The 19015-nt window shown below is 36.1% G+C and overlaps 2 protein-coding genes across 5 annotated transcripts in view; one reads left to right on the top strand and one right to left on the bottom strand.

Moving 5' to 3' along the window:
• The first annotated feature begins 101 nt into the window (after positions 1-101).
• On the top strand, positions 102-12882 carry LOC124181249 (methionine--tRNA ligase, mitochondrial-like). Its single transcript, XM_046567617.1, has 8 exons — positions 102-1172; positions 7473-7637; positions 7933-8207; positions 8519-8750; positions 9848-10083; positions 11399-11633; positions 12036-12686; positions 12775-12882. Exons 1-7 carry the CDS (start codon positions 272-274, stop codon positions 12602-12604), a joined length of 2613 nt encoding a protein of 870 aa, XP_046423573.1. The 5' UTR covers positions 102-271; the 3' UTR covers positions 12605-12686; positions 12775-12882.
• Positions 12883-13543: 661 nt separating this feature from the next.
• Positions 13544-19015, bottom strand: part of LOC124187746 (dopamine receptor 1-like) — a 106511-nt gene continuing 101039 nt past the window's right edge. For all 4 annotated transcript variants that reach the window (XM_046579822.1, XM_046579821.1, XM_046579820.1 and 1 more), the window contains exon 6: positions 13544-15885. In XM_046579822.1, the coding sequence (XP_046435778.1) occupies positions 15601-15885 (285 nt within the window). In that variant the 3' untranslated portion in view covers positions 13544-15600. The remainder of the gene's footprint in view (positions 15886-19015) is intronic.

Below are 19015 nucleotides of genomic sequence, written 5' to 3'. Positions count from 1 at the left end.
TGACAACTAACAATTCAAATCTGAGATGTTCTCGTAGTTCGAAATCAGAAAGTTAATGTTATTTTATAATTATGATACGATTCTAGAGGAATATTTCTGCAGAAAAACTAATCAGTCACTGATAACAAAGAAGGTAAACGATGCGCGGTAGTCCCCGTTACAATATGGCGATTCGTGGTGTGCGAAACAGGTAGCCGCTTCGTAATTTTTAAACTATAAATCGTGGTTGCGCAATTGGTAGGTGGTTGTGAATTGAAATTTATGACGATAAATGGCATTAGTTCTGTTTCGCGCGGGACGAAGGCTGACTCTGACCGGTGTCGCAAGGAATATCACGATTAAAGAATCAGCAAGGGGGTCGAGAAGATCGATCATGACTTCTGAACGAAAGCTAGAAAAGGCTTTAGACGAGTTGAAGACGAATCCCTATTTTGAAAAGTATGCCGAGAAAATATCTAAGCTGCAAGAAACAAGCCCCGAAGAATTTCTGAAAAAAATTGCGGAGAAAGAGAAGAAGTTACGAGTCGATAAAGAAAAACGTGAGGAAGCGCGAAAGTTTCAGCAAGCTTCTCAGGCAAAACCGTCTCTACCAGGCATCAATGTTGGCTTGCAAAAAAAAGATGCTCGTCTTAATGATGTTATGAAGGTTGAGCTGATAGAGGGAAAAAGCAGAGACGAGATTATTCAAATATGGCAGGAATATCACAGACAAAAAGACTGCATATCGGGAGCGATGTCTGCGCAACAATACAAGAAACTCTTTGAGCGCGGGAAAGAATATCCTACATTTTTGCTCCCCTTGCCTCGTTCAGAAGGGTACGAATTTATCCTGTCTCAATTTTACGATACCGAGATACACATGACTCCGTTATTATGGTATCAAGTTCACAAAGAAAATGCTCCAGAGTGTCTCTCAATGACGCATTACGCCGAACTTGCAGAGACAAAAGATCTAGTGTTGATGAGAGGAGAATTCGACACAAACTCAATAAACGTCCAAGAAGCTCAGTGCTTGGTAAATGAATTGCAGCTGTATTATGCTACCGATGATTCTGATCGGCTAAGAATGTTGGAAAAATTCACTAAGAAACCTGACGATTTCAAGCATATGGATTTAATAGCAAATTTAGAAACGATTTCGCTTGTTCCCACCTCTGAAGCAGTTAATACTAGTTAGAAACTGTACAGGTTTATATTTATTTTGTACATAATTTGGTAACATATATAGTTGAATAAAATGATGCTGTCTGTTACATGTGGAGATTGTTATACAACCGTGAAATTAGGTTTGGGATTACTAATTGTGTTATTTTTATGAACAATGCTTAACTTCATGAAATAAGTAGACAAGTTGTTCTGACTCCTAATAATTTTGATGATACACAGGTATCTAAACTGGAGTTTCTTTGTACAAAACCTTTTTCGTACAAAATATTTTTCAGCAACCCTTTACAATTTCTTTTGAAAAATTATGTCAGCGAACGTTTTTTTCAATAATCACAGACGTTTTGATTTTCCAAGTACTAGAAGTACCTAGTAAATAGGAAAATAGTATAAGGAACCAATACATGAGGTTTACGTCAAATTGTTGGCTCAATGTGATATTTAAAACAATCTACTTTTCACCTTTAAACCTGTGGGAACTGCAGGAAACTACACAATTTCAATGAATCAAAATGTACTTGTTTTACAGTTGCAACCCTTGCAAATTAGTACTACATTTGTGGAAAATAAATTTATTTTTCTATTTCTTCAAGTTAATGTTTTGAATATCAATGTCTTACCAGTAACAAAGCCACATGATATTGGATTGTTCAGTTGCATTAGAATTGTCCGGCAATTTTTGATGATAACTTCAACGATGTCAAAGTGACCTGCTTAGCTTTTTAAACACAATCTTATTGGAAGAACTTAAGGAAATGTTAATGAGACTTTGATTATTTACAAAAGTTGTAGGCATGCAAATTCACAAAATCACAGTAATCTGGAAACTACTACTTATGTTTTCATTCAATCGATTACAATTTGAAGAATGAAACAAATAGAATCATGCTTTTAGGTATGCCCAAAAAGTTACATCAGAGGGGTAAGATACCCCTACACATTTATCTCATATCTATTATCTTTTAGATTATTTTCAATTGTTATTTATCATTTTTTTTTAATAATTCAATATCGCAATCATTTAAATGACATCCATTTGAATTTGGTCCGGCGTCTTCCGGTATTCGTTACGACAGTTATTCCCATATTACTTGACCTATGGAAATTTGTAAGTTTTGAGAATTAATAAACTTATTTGGACTAGTTTCGACTATGAAATGCCGAAACTTAGATTGACAGATGAATCCAACAATTCGCAATGGGGTCTATAGCATATTAACAGATCACGAAGTAATTAAGGTATTCAAAACAATGTTCATCATCTATTTTTATTGACATCTTTGTATTATCTCTTCAAAATGATTAAAATAAGTATTAGAGTACAGAAGAATATGCTTAAAAGTGAAATGATAAGACTTTTATCCTTTGCTGTTAAAGATTTTCTGTAAGAATAATTTACTTGAAATTACTAATTCTAATAATGACAATCACTAGAAAAGTGATGAAAGCATAATGACTTTTTCACTTCAAGAGAAGCAGGTGAAAAATTTTGAAATCGTCTAACTTCATGACAAGATTTACAAGCTTCCTTGGATAGAATACTCACGAGCTTTCAGAAATTATACCATTTTACATTTTTGTAATACCTTTTCTAGCATAAAGCTTTTTTCGAACTACAATATCGTGGATTTGTTGGTTGTTTATGAATGAGTCCATAATTGTAGCTTAATACTATTATTTCAAATTTATATCATAATTCAGTAATAGACCCCTTAGAACTTTAAAAATTTTCCACCCTCAAAATCGACCAAAATTTTTCCGATTTTTCCTGAAGTTACTACAAGCATAAAGGTATACCTATACCTATATATATATATATATATATATATATATATATATATTTATATCTTCAGTCAACGCTGCGACAATGCCTTAAAAATGTATAAAAACCATAGACTTATAAAGATAGACTGAGCGCTCCTATAAGAGGCACTGACAATTACATATAAAAGACAGAGATATACCGGGAGTACTGCTCTCTCTTTTCAATCAGCGTCATGGTGGGAAACAACGGAGCATGGGAAGTGGAACAGCTATAGATGTAGGCGAATAATTTCGCCTCATTCTCCTCTACCGCCACGATCCCCGCCAAAAATATCGTCAGAGAGAGAAAGGAGTACTCCCGGCATATTTCTGTCCTTCAAATGTTTGCTTCAAGCGGCTCATAAAAGTGCTCAGTCTATCTTTATAAGTTTACGATAAAAACTCAGCCTAAGGGTGAGTTTTCATAGGTGCGGTCACGCGGTTCACCGGTAACCAATCGAAATGCATGAAATCTAGTGCATAGTATATTTCAGGCATTTTGATACTGGGGGTGTATTCCGCCAGGGAACTGTGGCAGTCCAGTAATAGTATATTTTGAATTTTCTAACTAGCGGTTGGTGGTATTTACTGGTCCTTTACTGCCAAAGTGTTCCACCGTGCTGGACAGTAAACGAGTGTTAATTGTCGTTAGTCTCTCGAACAAATCTTAAATAAATATAATTTATTGCGATCTTTTATAATTCAAATATAATCATTATCTTTATTTACAATTTTAAATTTCTGTGTTAAACCTATTTTAATTTTTATTTTAATCCTCACCCGAAATTGAAGATCAAATCCGTCACTGTTAATGTGTCCAGCACGGTGGAACACTAAGCCGTGTTCGAAAATTGACTGACAGTACTGTCAGCAATCTTTCATCTCTTTTGCGCTTCCAAGTTCGTGAATAGTTCTGACTCTGTCCTAGGGAATTTTGAGTACTGTCAGTCAATTTACGAATACGGCCTTTGGCAGTACACTAGGACCTCAAGAATTGCAACCGCGTGGGACCGGAAACGCGTTACACTTGCAGAAATCGAAGGTGCGCAAGCCCCGCCCATGCTTACAATGCGCACATAGTCACTAACAGTGCCGTACTAAGTTCGGGTGTTACGAGTAGCGCCTTCTTGCATATATATATATACGAATATGTATTGTGACGTGGTATTTCGTACCCCGTCACTTTATTTAATTATCGCATTCCCCTAGGTACAAATATCGCTAAAAATAACGAAAGCACGTCTGAGGCCAATACTCCAAAAATGAACGACTAATTATCTTTAAGTTGATTTCTCTTTACTAAGCTAATTGTATGCTATTTTCTAATTCTGTAATGCTCTTCGAGAACCATCTGCGAGACCTTCACGTCAAGATACCAGGACACTTCCTGACAGGGGTCACGTACCAGCTCAACATCAACACCACCGACTACAGACGAACGAATACCGCTGAAACCACTCCCGATGGATGCCTATCTAGTTGTCGAAAAGGGTCGTGCGTGATGCACAACAGCACCTCCAACTATTTGAGACTTATCGGCCAGGAGCCGAACCACGAACGAATGCTTCTACCGCTCGGATGCATCGTCAGGCGGCGTACAGGGCTGTGCGTCAAAAACACAATGAAGCCTCCCGTCGACGATACTTATCAGCCTGGAGCTGAACCGACCCTAATATCTACTAAGTCGTTGACTATACAATAGAAGACGGTTTTCTCTTAACGAACTGTCTTATCGAAGGACTGCGGCGTGGAATAGGCTAATGATATGCTGACCACGTGGATCTGGTGGATCTAGTGTGGGGATCCGGGTTGAGGGCCATCACCACCAGATCGTTCCGGCATGAGGGCTTCCATGAGCGAGGGCCGGGATGCAGCGCCGACGAAATAGCTACAACGGGGAGTACCAGTAAAGCAAGGAGTGAGTTACAGTCTGTCGCAAGTCCAGGAGACCGGTGACGTAACATTGCCGCACACCTCAATATCGCAATACCTGAGCAGTACGACCCCACCCCCTTCTCACCAACGATACCGCATAGCTACAGGAAAACATCTCTAACCACCTTCCGACGTCCTGATACCTCGATACCTGTCGTCGAGGGAAAAGAACATCAAGCGGCGAGGGATTATCGCCGCCTATCCGTGGACCAGGCCACGAGACCAGCTGGTCCAATTAAGATACCGCAAATTTTGGGAAGAATCACGTGACACCAGCTCGATGAAAATCAGGATCATCGCTCATCTCATCACTCTACGTTCAGTTACTGACATTAACAGTCGTGCGATCGTAATTTTCTGTGCCTTACCGCTATCAAAGTTCGTTATTGTACCTTATCGCATTCTCTATACCAGTTCTATCTTCTTTCACGTAAGTGAGGTTCCTTTTCTATTTTGTGAAGCCACGAGATTACTTGCAATATATCGTACCTTTACCTTTATCTCTTTCTCTCTTTACCTTGCAGTTGGTCTGCTTGAGCCAATTGGGCTCGTATCTTTTCTCTTTACCTTGCAGTTGGTCTGCTTGAGCCACCTGGGCTCGTACCTTATTATCTCTTATCTTGTCCCTTTCTCTGTCTTATTGCAAGTAACTTCGCGACTGGTTGATTATTACTTACGCATTGTAGTGACTATCGCTTTATCTTATTATCTTTCTCTTTTAGAATATTTGAGTGTCTAATATCGCTGTCTAGCAGCGCGTTCCGTTGAAGGATCAATTTTTATCTTAGCTACTGAGCATTACTATTTTGTTATATTTTCTCTGATTAGTTTCTATCTGTCTCTTTACCTATTATCGTTGATTATCGCATCTTAGTGAGAGTACCGTGGAAGCGATCTTATATCGCTGCGCGGTCCCGTTCCTCGTTCATTTGACATTGGAGTATTGTGCCATATCGCATAACATCTTTTTCACTATTTTCTTCGCTTATATCGCTGATCGTAGTTGTCCGTAGTCTATTTGGTTTGCCGTACGTTGCATATTAGTTATCTTGAATATTGTTTGCCGTATCTTGAATTACCTTTTATCGTACCGAATATTATCTCTCTTTCTCTCGCACTTACCGCAAACTATAGACTACGTATTATCTTTTATTCTCTATATTTTATAATAACTTTCTATTTGACCTATCGCTTGAATTTACCTTGTAGTGCATAATTCCCTGTCTGCCTATTTCTGATCATTCTGGTAATGTGATAACTATTTCAATTGTTGTATTTCGCATGTGTTATAATCGCTTCTCTGATTTTATGATTTATTTGCTTACCGCTTAATTTAAGTACAGTATATCTTTTTCTGTTCTGCCTATCTACCGTAAAACCGTGTTAATCATTACCTTTTAGTATCGCGAGCTTGCGCATATTTCCCGCTTATTCGGAAAACGTTCCGTTAATTGTTAACTCTCTCGCTTAACCTTTCTCTGGCTGTAACTATTGTTAATTATCGCATATATCGTATTTGTATCGCAAACTCTTCAGCTACTTGCTTGTCAGTAAACTTATCGCTTCTTGTTTAATATATTTGTTATTATTCCTGCTTCACCTGTTTCTTATTTTATCTATTGGATTCGACTCCGCCCCTCTACCATTATCTTGTCTCTCTGAGCGAACTGTGCAAAACCGTCGTAGAACCTGACCTTATCTTTATCTATTACCTTTACCTTTATCTTTGTCTTTTTCTCTAATTATCTATTTTTGACGCATGTGCGTCTGGCGCCCAACAATCGTATCTTTCTCCCTTAGTATCTCTCTCTATCTAATTATTTAGGTTAGCGACTGCGCCGTAGGGTAACCAATTATCGTTATATCGTTCTTACCCTCAAATATATAAAAATATCTGGTTACAGTATATATATATTCCTATATATATCGGAAAATATTAGCGAAAATTGGTGCGATGAAATTGCATCTTTGTCCCGCGAAAAAACCAAGAATAACAACGAGTTCTACATACATATAACCTCTGAGGAGCCCTGGAATGCGCCCTTATCTTAAAAATCGTGCTACGAGACTACCGGTTTGAGGCCGGCACTCTCCCGCTACGCGCCACATCGATCGATATGGGTTGCATAGTCGGTATTGTTGCAGTTATCGCAGTTGCAATTATCGAGGTCCTAGTGTAAATGACTAGTAAATAGTACCAATCACTAGTTAGAAAATTCAAAATATACTATTACTGGACTGCCACAGTTCCCTGGCGGAATACACCCACTACATATATTTCAGTGCATGTGTCATACTCACCCCGCACCAGCCCCCTGACACACGCTGTTAAAACTGGTTCGCAAAATGTCCCTCGATTCTGCCGTCAATTTCCACCACTAGTGACGCTAGTAGTTACCTGACGAGCTTGCGCGTGGTCAGCGAGGGCAGCGAGCGTGTCAGAAGTCTACTAGCGCCACGTAGAGGATCTAAAAAACGGGGACAATTTTTTAGCATACGAGTAGTGTTGAGTGCCAGGGGGTTGCCCCGCACTATGTAAACCCAGCCTAAAGATTTTTCGTAAACGGCGTAAACTCACGTAAACTTAAAGTGTGAGAAAATGACGAGTCCGTTGATACAAAAATTATTAGTACTTAACTTGAATAAAACATGGAAGCAAAGATTAAGCAGACATTATTCGAAAGTAACCTCATCGAACTTTTACGTGACAACACCAATATTCTACGTAAATGCCGGTAAGGTTACATAACCTCTCGTCTTTGTATATGTTAGAAGTGCCAGGTTTAAAATGCGATTCTATCCAAATTTTGAACATTTAAAATAACAGTTTTTTGCAAAAAAATTATTTGCTGACAATTGGAACTTATCTTGCATTGATGATCTATAACTGCTTACAATAATTATTCACGCTATATCAAACAACTGCATGTTTCAATACCGGTGTAAACATGTTTTAAATAGAGTCAAGCTTAATTGTTCATACATACACGTATTTAAAGCTTACATTACTAATACTTACCAGTTTTCCAGGACCTCACATAGGCCACCTTTACAGTGCTATATTAGCCGACTCGTTGGCCAGATATAAGTCGATGCTTGGGTACTCTGTGCAGCTAAGTACTGGCACAGATGAGCATGGAAATAAAGTAATGCGAGCTGCTGAGGCGTCAAAACTTCCTACCGAACAATATTGTAAACAGATATCGCAGCATTTTAAAGATATGTGCCACTCATTCGACGTTGGTTATACAGAATACATCAGAACGACAGAGCCACGCCATTCAAAAGCTTTACATCATTTTTGGGTAGAAAGCTTCTTGTTTTATTCACGATCACGTTCAATTCATGATCATCATGATCAATTATATAATCTGTGCTCAACGTTCTGGAATGCATACAAATATAGATAGATATATCAATCTCAAATATCAAGACAAAGCTATTATTTTTATGATAATGATATTATGGGTAAGACTAATATGTTCATGGAAAATACAGATCTTACATTGGAAATTTTTGAAACAGTAATCTTATAGAGAACTTTTATAATAAAAGAATAGTGGCAACCCGTCAAGACTAAGATTGAAATTTATTTAATGTGCTTCTCACATTTTAGAACGTGTTGAAGGAGAATGGCCACATTTATTCTGGAAAATACTCAGGGTGGTATTGTGTAGCAGATGAAGCATTTTTAACTACCTTGCAATTAAAAGATATCAAAGATAGTGAAGGGAAAACTATAAAAGTCTCAATTGAGTCTAGCCATCCAGTCGAATGGGTTGAGGAAGATAATTACAAGTTTGGGCTCAGTGCATTTCAAGACGATTTGAAACATTGGCTCCAGGATGGTATGACAAAAAAATATTAACAACAGCAGAGTGAAAATATCTTGTTTGAATTTATCTATACATTGGCAAGTTGTTTGCAAAAATTTGTTAATTCTGTCAGACATTTCTTCTATGCTTGGAAAAAGTCAGGAAATTAGAAAGTTTTCTTAGAAAGTAACTAAAATTGTTGACTAACTTTCTTCAAAATCTTATTCTTTTACTCTTTTTCCACCATGTGAAAATCAGGATTTTGTACGTAAAAGTCTGATGATATCGATTTGAACTTTATTTCAAATATTTTCACAGAGCTCCTAGTGGTTTACTTTTTTCACTATGATTTACTGTTTTTTTGATCACTTACCCTTCGCTACTGTTTTTGAAAAGTTTACTTTTTTTGGTCCAGTCATTGAAGAAAGTAATGAATACGCTAACTAATGGTAAACCAGACCCATAGAAAAATTATGCGTCGAGTACAGAAATTCAACCTAGTTTTCCCCTGGAATAAGGAAAGGAAAGGCGAGGAAACTAGGGAAATCGTATTCTATGCACTTTTCATTCAAGTGGAATTTGTAATAAACAAAAGCTTGATTTGTGAAAAATATTACATATTATATGTAGTTCACATAACACAAAGTGTACTTATTTACACGCTAATGTTTGGTTACATTTCAACTCTGTTCGTTTTTGTAATGAAGTGGGAAGCTAACCCTACAAAATAAATATTTTGAAACAGTCTTCAACTGTATCAATTAATTCAGTAGGTACGATTTGGAGCCTAGAATTTTATTTTTATCGGAAAGAACTGCCTAGTTTTATTTACTAATTTATCTAAAGTTTTCTATTATCTTTGATTTTTTTCTCTAACATTATGGTTTCATGCCCTGTTCTTATAAAAAGGTTTGTAAAATATAAGAATTTCAATGAGAGTCAGCTGTTATTATAGAGAGTAAAAAATATTTCTTGCAATCTTTTTTCAAGGAAATTTGAGAGAATAATTTCTAACCACAATGTCTAATTGAGAAAACTTAATGGACTTAACTTACATTAGAGATATTTCTCCAAGCATGTGTAACTCAGTTCAATAATTGATTTGAATTGGCTTTTTCAACAATTTCCAGATAGCGTAGTCCGACCGGCAAAGTTCCATAAGATTTTGTCAGACTGGATTGAAGAGGGTGCTTGTTTGGAAGACCTTAGTATTTCCAGGCCAATTAATAGGGCACCATGGGGTGTTCCAGTTCCTGAGGATGAATCACAGAGTATATATGTGTGGTTAGATGCTTTGGTAAATTATTTAACAGCCCTTGGATACCCTGAGAAAAGTTATAAGAAATTTTGGCCTCCTCAAATGCAGGTTAGTGTTCTAAGTTAAACTAAAGACAAAAATTGCTTTCAAAGGTGAATAATCCTCACCGTCTAAATCAAATTTAGAAAAAAAGTAAAGGCTGCTCAAAAAATCTTCAGTAGTTATTTACGCCAATGACAGTGAACGTAACTGAAAGAACATATCTGCTATTTGATAAATTTGAATATGAGCAAATTCGAATGATACAATCTAAGATATCAACAATTTGAGGATAATGTACTTTGCAGTTAGTACGGGAAATTGGCTATTCCTGACGAGTGTGAAGTTTGTAGTACAAGCTAGGCTCGTGCAGCATTTGTACGATTTATGATCTGCCAACCCGCATCAGTTATTAACCATATTTATCGCAAAACCTGTGATGGGGAATTCGGCTGAACAAAGAGAAGTGAAGTGAAATGAAAATAATTCCTGGTTCCCTTGACCGAGTAGCATCTGTGCAGAGTTTTATTCTCATCACGCCTGATAGCGTTAGTTACGTGTGTTATATATATCAAGAGCGTGCCGGCGGTAATGTATGTTGCTGTACAGCTTTCGTCTGGTTCAGGAATCGGCCATGTCATACACGCTCTAGAGTGTAAGAAGTCAAACATCCCATGCAGGTACACGGCAAAAAAGGTTTTACAATTAAAACATTCAAAATGAATAAACACTGGTGTTCTTGATTCTGTTGGAATGTTTTCAGCTTATTTTATTTACCGCAGAGAATTCTAGGGACCATTTGAAATAACTTGAGAAATAGATATCTCCAGAATGCATAAAAATAGATTTGTGTGAGTAAAGGACAATAATAGATATTCATTAACAATTATATTTACGTATTATAACTGTACAGTAATATCTGATTTCTTGAATATTATTCAGACACTTTGTGGAGGTCTCGCCAGTTAGAAAAATCAGCCTAAAAATATTGAAATCGGACCGAAAACACAGGGTTTGAATCATTTCGAACGTTCTTAGTATAAAACCCTTTTCTAGATGGTTTATATTCTCAGCTTGTGTCATTTAAATTTAGTCAGATTCATTTCTATTACATAGTAGGAATATTGCTTTATTTTTGTTCATTATTATTGGAGTAAATAACATTGCTGGAGATTTTTCAAAAAGTATATTTTCTCCTTTCCAAACTTTTGATTTAAATGGCCAGTCCTATTTATTCTAAACTCTGTAATAGTTGTGTGAGATATATATTTGCAAAGACTACCAAAAATGTGATGTAATATAGTTATAGGTGGGTGTCGATTCTTGATTGAGATAGTTATAGTTAGTTCCTTGCATTATCCAATTAAAAGTTTATTTGTTGAAGGTCATTGGGAAAGATATTCTCAAATTCCATGGAGTATATTGGCCAGCGTTTTTGATGGCTGCAGGTCTTGAACCACCGCGAAGTATATTATGCCACTCGCATTGGACTGTTGATAGTCAGAAAATGTCCAAATCAAAGGGTAATGTCATTTCACCATTTGATGCGGCAGATTTTCTCACAGCAGATGGTCTACGATATTTCCTCTTGAGAGAAGCCGTACCATATAGTGATGCAAGTAAGCATATGAATTAATTGGCTAACTTGTTTGTTACGGGAAGATGGTTTGCATTATTTTCCTGGAAATTCTCGACATAACAGTTGCCAATTATGATTAGGCAGTGAGGCATGAAACCATTGACTTCACTGCGATGTAAACAATAAAGTTACAGACACATGTTCTTTTTCAACATTTACGTGAACATCGTTTAATCTATTCAAGTTTAAAAGTGAAGAGTTCCAAAAAAAAAAAAAAAAAGAACTGCCTACTGTGAAATTGAATTAGACTTTCAAACTTGCTTAATCTAATAAAATCATGATTTACTTTAATAGTGTTTTAGCTTCGTGTGATAAGATCTTTCTAGTATTAAAAAATGTCAACATCATTTCTTAGTATTTGACTGACCTCTTTATTTCACAGATTATAGCAAAACCAAAGCAATCAATGTGGTAAATTCTGAGTTAGCAGACACTTTCGGAAATTTGTTAAGTCGATGTACGGGAAGTATCATCAATCCTGGCAAGGAGATTCCGCACCCAGCAGTATATGTGAAAGAGCTCCAAACGGAAGCAGCCAAAAGTCTGATGATCTCATTACAGTCTTTGCGTACAGAGGCACAAATTAGCTACGAAAAATGTAACCTTCATCATGTTGTTGACTCAGTTATGACTACGTTACACCTAGCCAACCAAATGGTTGAACACCACAAGCCTTGGATACTTAGGAAGCAAACTGATGATGAATCGAAGACTAAATTGATGGGCACTATATCATTGGCTTTGGAGAGTATTAGAATATGCGGATTGATTTTATATCCTATTGTACCTAAATTGAGTGAAACCGTATTAAACCTACTTAATGTACCTAAAAGTAAGATCACATGGGAGGAGACAGTTCCAGCGTTTCTCAGTGATGAGGGATCGAACTTAGGAACATTGGCCACTGATAAACCCATACTATTTAAGAGGATAATGAATTCAGAAGGGTGAATGTGCTTGTTACAGTTCTTCACATGAACTGGAAGTCTTATATTCATACTATTTACAGAGTGCAACAATTTCTTGCATTTTGGTAGTATACATTATCATGAATTTTATACATACAAGAGTATTTTACGAAATTTATTTACTAATGTTATGCTAATTATTCCATGTTTCAGAGAAACACGGTACCAGATGGCAAACACGATGCCGTAAAAAGTTAGTGTGTGAATGATTTGGGAAATGGAATGTTTGGATAGTTAAATAAAAAATACATTTTTATTGTAGCAGTCGTTTTCAATCTATCTTTTCCAATTGAACACCCCACAGCTGATTGAAATATTTAATTTGACGACAAGTGCCAGCATTAATAAATTTTATTCTGGGCTTATAATCTGAAACTTCTCAAAATAACCTGCGTCAGATTATTATCCGACTGAGAGTGTTGATTTATCAATGTTGAAAGCAAACAACATGATTTTACATGAAGAAAATCTATACTTCATTCTATAATATTCTGTACTTTACGTACTGGTAAAGATTATTTCAAATGTCAAGATTATACACAATACATACAAAATACCTCTTTATTATCTAAATGAAATATTGCTCTATTGATTATGCGTTGCTTCTATCCCATTCTCCGTACCACATAGAAAAATAATTAAATGTTTATGTACAAGATACACGGAATAAATCTGTCTCGCACGTCCGCTCGTGACATTCTCGCAAGCGTTAATCAATTATCTTATAATATGATAACACCTTTGGAGTAGTAACTAATAAACTGCTACATGTCAATTTAATATACGACTGCGGAGTCTCATCATTTGTTATACAGCTGTCGATTTTCACTGTTCACAATAAATCGAAATAATATTATAAACAACATGTACAGAATAATGAACATGCGATTATTTTAATACTGCGATGTCAAGTATAGACGGTAAATAAGAATAATTTTCTTTCGTCTCATACTATTGATTTATATTTCTGGCTAAATGACTCGATACAGCATATCAAAGAAAAGTTGGCAGCTATTACATATTTTTTAATGAAATTTCCGTACGAGTCGAATTTTTGTATACGTCGTAAAAAAATGGTTATTACTAATTTTGTTACATTATAATGCTCGTTTCATATTTTGAATCGTATCCATATAATAAAACTAGCTGCATAGAATATAGATACGCTATAAAAGGTACAGCCTCTATTCACTTACGTATGTGTTCATACAATGTTTATTACATGATATATTTTCAATAAGAATAAATTAATTGAATACCTATATATAATATATATATATATATATGGGTACTCTGTGATTTGTATGTCTGATTTTGGATATGTCTCAAACTAATTTTACATGATTGTCTTTCTAATCATAATTTACCTCCGAGTGTCATCTATTGCATTTCAAAACTGCATCACACAAGCAAAAATTCTTATCTGATAAGTAAAGCAAGTTATTTCTTTAACGTTCGCAAAAACTGATGGGTAAAGTCGTTGAAGCGTAATTATATGAGCAATTTTCATCTACATACTATCAGCCTATTGTAACATCATATCAAACATTTCAATTGAATAATTTAAACACTTCTACGGTCTGTAAATATTTTTGGCTGAATCTAGGTATCCAAGTATGGAGTCTCGTATTTTTCTTTAAAATCTTTTACTTGTCAACTTCATAAATGTTAAAAAAGTGTGAAAAGAAGGATTAATTTAATTGATTTCTTGATTGGCTGAGAAAATGTGAATTTGTGTTCCATTTTTTTTTCTTATGTTGAAAATAGATTCACTTCGCGTTATTGTTCCGACAAAACTCTTGCGCTAAGGTCAACAGTAACGTCATGAAAAAAAGTGTGACGCGAGTAATCTTTACCTCTACAGAATCTAAAATCAAATAAGATATCGATTCGCATGAAGTAAAGGCCATATGATGACCTCTGTATCTTACTGAGAGATAAATGCTACGTGAATAATTAATCAGCGTCATTTTGACAGCGTTCAGAGTCGAGTGTTATTGGTTTTTGTTCACAAATGAGTTCATGCGGGTAAAAAGTGAAAATTAAAAAAAGATTTAGTATTCGTCATAATTTTAAAGCCAGAAGGAAACAAGTCACAAAAATAGCATTTTACCAACACCTGCTTGGAAAGTTCGATTTTTCAAGTCTGTGGAGCGTGCGTAAAGTTCCCTATTTCCGAACAGTGCGGTAAAGCGCCATTAGCACATGGGCGCAACTGAAGTGCTTTATTTTAAACACTAGGGCTCTCTTTGGCGTACGCACACTATTGAACATCTCAGTTTTACAGCGCGTAACAATTGACTGAAGATATACTTGTTCAAAAGTGTGCATACGCCAAGGAAAGTCCGCATACGTAAAATATAGCATTTCAATTGTGCGCATGCGCCGACATTTTTCTGCTCTGTACGAAAATGGGGTACTTTCCGAATACTTCACAGGCTCAGCCAATACTTTTCTGATACCACCATAGGTAATGGAACGTATAAAAATCGAAATGAGGTGACATTGTTGTTATATGATTGGCTGTATACAATGAGATGTTACGATCCAGGTTAATGAAAGATATTACACACGTACGTTATTTATAATGTCTACAACTATTAGAAATGAAATTCGAAGGGAATTTTCATTGACCGTTGAAAAGATGTCAAATGCTGCGACACGATCATGTCACTGCTATATCTATTGTGTCACACATGTACTTATTATTACATTTATTAAGTATTCTACGATTGATAATATATCTACAACATGCGTGAGCTAATGTATGATACAATTAAAAAAAGGAAGAAAGTGATTAAAAATGAAAAATGGTAACTGCACCTACATTTTTTCACCAAAAGTTTTTTTTCGCATTTCAGAATTAACTCAAGTGCCCGTACATACTTACTGTACATATCTATACATGGAGTGGAGTATATATTGACATTGGAAATGAAACGCATCCGAAGAATATGGTAACTGTTTTTTACGACGCGATTATATCGCGCTGACGATCGTGTCACGATGTTTGTTTGCGCCTGGAGCCACTTGGCAACTGTCGGCACTCGATCTGGGACTGATATTGCATTCCACGATCGAACCATTTCGTTTCTGAACGATGACTGATCTGAATTCACCACATTCGCTTGTTGACGGTTGGTTGCATCGACCTCTTCCACCTCTCGTCAGAATTCTTTTGAAAGCCTCTCGGAACTCGGTGTTGAAGATACTGTAGATTATCGGATTGAAAGCTGAATTGCTGTAGCCGAGCCACGTTAGTACCTGAATGAAAAAAGTCTTTGAAATTCTTACTGTGTACAATGGCTTGAGATATGGCGTACCATTGAATTCAACAGTTAATTTAACATGTCTGTTTTATAACCGTGGGGTTGATAGACGAGGCCGAGTTGACAAAATTCAGTTTTTTCGAAATCAGCTGGCAAATACAAAAGATGTTCAGACTATGCATCTTTTCATTAGCTGGCACCCCGGGGATACTCAGGGTAACAAAAAAAAAAAAAAAAAACATATCAGTCCAACAACTTTCTGCCGTTCCCATCGTGTGCGAAACATCCTGGATGAAGAGATCTTTATTTTCGTAAGACATTCGGATACGACTTAAGCAATTTTCATTAAAATCCGATTAGTTCTAAGTTGCATAAAGGTAAACGAATGAACTAAATTTAATTTAAATCTGTTCGAGTCACCTTCATCAGATTTGGTTCAAAGTGTCTAGTCGGCTGTGAAAGAGAAAAAACAGCACCAGGTCGCGATTGATATCAAAATCATTGAAATTCCTTTATTCGTTTGCAAGACATCGCTGGCCAAAAAGTTGGTCACACGTCACACACACAAATACACGCGTGCTTAATCTTTACAAACCCCTAAATTCTTTTGTAATATTTGGTAATCCCTTCGTAATCTCTACGTAATCTTTCTAATCGCTTGTAATCTTTGGAGTTCCCTTCAATTTCTTCGTAATTTATTTGTATTTACGTGCTACCTTTGTAATACTTATAACCCTGATAACCTTGTGTTTACTTGTAATCTTCGTGATCCTGTGTCCTTTTTTGTAGTTCTTTTGTACTCTACGTTTTATCTTTGTAATCTTTGAGTTACTGGTAATCTCTGTAATCACTTGAAATCTCTGTAATTCACTGTAATCCCGTGTAATCTTTGGATTTTTTTTATAATGTCACTAATTTTTGCAGCTCGTCGTCATTTTTGTAATCTCTGTAATCTTGTTATAATCTTAGCAATCTTCGTACAATTCCTCTAATTTCTGTAATCATTTTGTCATCCTTGTCATCGTAAAAAGTGTTTGTCATTTTTGTATACCGATTAACCCCAGCTCGTTCCTGATTTACCAATGATGAAAACCTTAAACCAGATGAATACCTTATTACTTTGAATTAATCTCGTTACATTATTGCATCTCGATCGTTATTAATGATGATCAAATTTTCGTTTACGGCCTAGGTACGTCAATCATTCGCTGATTCGAATCGTAATTCCGGATCGAGTGAAAGTTTGTAGCAGACGAAGAATATTCAGTAAGGTTGAAATGGGTTTATTTTAAATGGCGCATATAATATCAATGCTTTATAATTTATAAACGGTCTGCTTTCAATTATGTTCAGCCCTTCGAAATTTATCTTCATCTAGTGGATTAAAACTTGTAATTAAAATGGCGAAGGCATGGAGAGTTAAAAAGGTATTTGTTAAACTTGGTACTACGTTTTGAAACGGTTGCACGTGGTTGTATAAACTTGGGTACTATAGAATTGACCCAATTCGTAGCGTTCGCGGAGGTGTTGAAATATCAAGCAACAACGGTGCAAATTTTTGAAGTGAGTAATTTGACACAGCACAAACCACCAAGCATAAAATGTGCGTGCCATGAAAATTTCAAATGAAACGATTCCGAATCGAAACTTCAAACAATACGTTATTGGCCTTCGCATTGCCTTAACAGTTTAATTCCTATATTGACTGCGAGCTGTGATTTTTCTCTGCAAGGCATGGATGTCAGGGTGTCCTACCCTACTACTCTACTGTTACTTGGGTCATTTGGAATTTTGTCAATCTCACATCAGAATTATGCTGAATTCATACAAATAAAAATCTCTCCTAAACATGAACATTTTATGATAATATTAACACGTGCCAACGGGGAATTGAAAATTCAAATGTAAAATACACAGAAATTTTTAACGGTTATTAATAATTGTTTTTTCACAAATTAAAATGGATTAAAAAAATGAATTGGATGATTGAGAACAATGTTTATATACTTCCATCTAGACGCAGGAACAATAAAGTTTGGAATGAGCGCATGCGTTCCGTAGATAACAACAATCAACCGTAATTAAACGGAAGTGGGAGGCTTTCATTTTTGTTGCTACAGGTCTAAAAGCATATCTAGGCAGTAATTCGCCAGGGTGTTTCATCAGTTTTACCCTTTTTAGACACGACAGTTTGTAAACGGACTACCTCGATACGTTCACTCTCGCAAAAAACCTCGGATTGCAAAAAATTCTAAAACCACGTCGGAAACACATATTTAGTCAAATATAGAATTATTTGTAAGTTTTTGAAAAATAGATGTATGTGTGCATATGTTTGCATGTCAGATTTTCCTAGGCTAGATTCTTAGAGCATATAGTGCCTGGAAATCGCTGCCCTTGTCAAAAGTTTCTGATTGCAAACTATCGCAATCACTTGATTACTGTGCGTACTTCGCGACTGTGTGAGAGAACCATTTACATTACGGTTCTCTTCTCCTACAGCCCCAAAGACCGTAGTGTAATGAGCCGGCACTGTATCAATAAAACAGTTTTTCATCGGCAACAATTCCCCCCCCCCCCTGTGAAAATATCAGGCATCCTTTCCTCAATTCTACAGTCGCCAATTTTAGTTATTATAAGTTATTTAGCCAGGAATATTGCGATGCTATAGACCCCTATTCATTCGTCTGTTTTCGCATCAACCCCCTGTTCCCCCCCCCCACAAAGGTAAGACTTTGGTGAAATTTCAATCGTCAATGGAAAATTGTCATGTAAGAAAATCATTCCACCAATTTTCATATTACGATAGTATAGGCTTTGAAGAAAAAAATTTCAGCTTCTTGGTATGACGGTGAAAGTATGCGTGAGGAATTTTTGACTGCGGTGGACAGAATCTCCTTTGACCGGTTCCTTGTGCATATATTTTAATTAGTTAATAATCAACGAAGCAGCGCTACGCCAAAATTGAAACGGGACCGTGTTTTACAATCGAAAGACGATATGTGTTAGTAATTTTTTTCAGAATATTTCGATCGTGATCACACGAATTTCGTACCATTTGAAAAGCATTTCATATGCATTTCACAGCATTTCACAGCATTCCGTACGCATTTCATAGCATTTCA

This window comes from Neodiprion fabricii, chromosome 1 (assembly GCF_021155785.1).
Source record: "Neodiprion fabricii isolate iyNeoFabr1 chromosome 1, iyNeoFabr1.1, whole genome shotgun sequence".
NCBI lineage: Eukaryota > Metazoa > Arthropoda > Insecta > Hymenoptera > Diprionidae > Neodiprion > Neodiprion fabricii.
The sequence above is the reverse complement of the archived record's forward strand: the minus strand, read 5'-3'. Positions and strand labels throughout refer to the sequence as shown.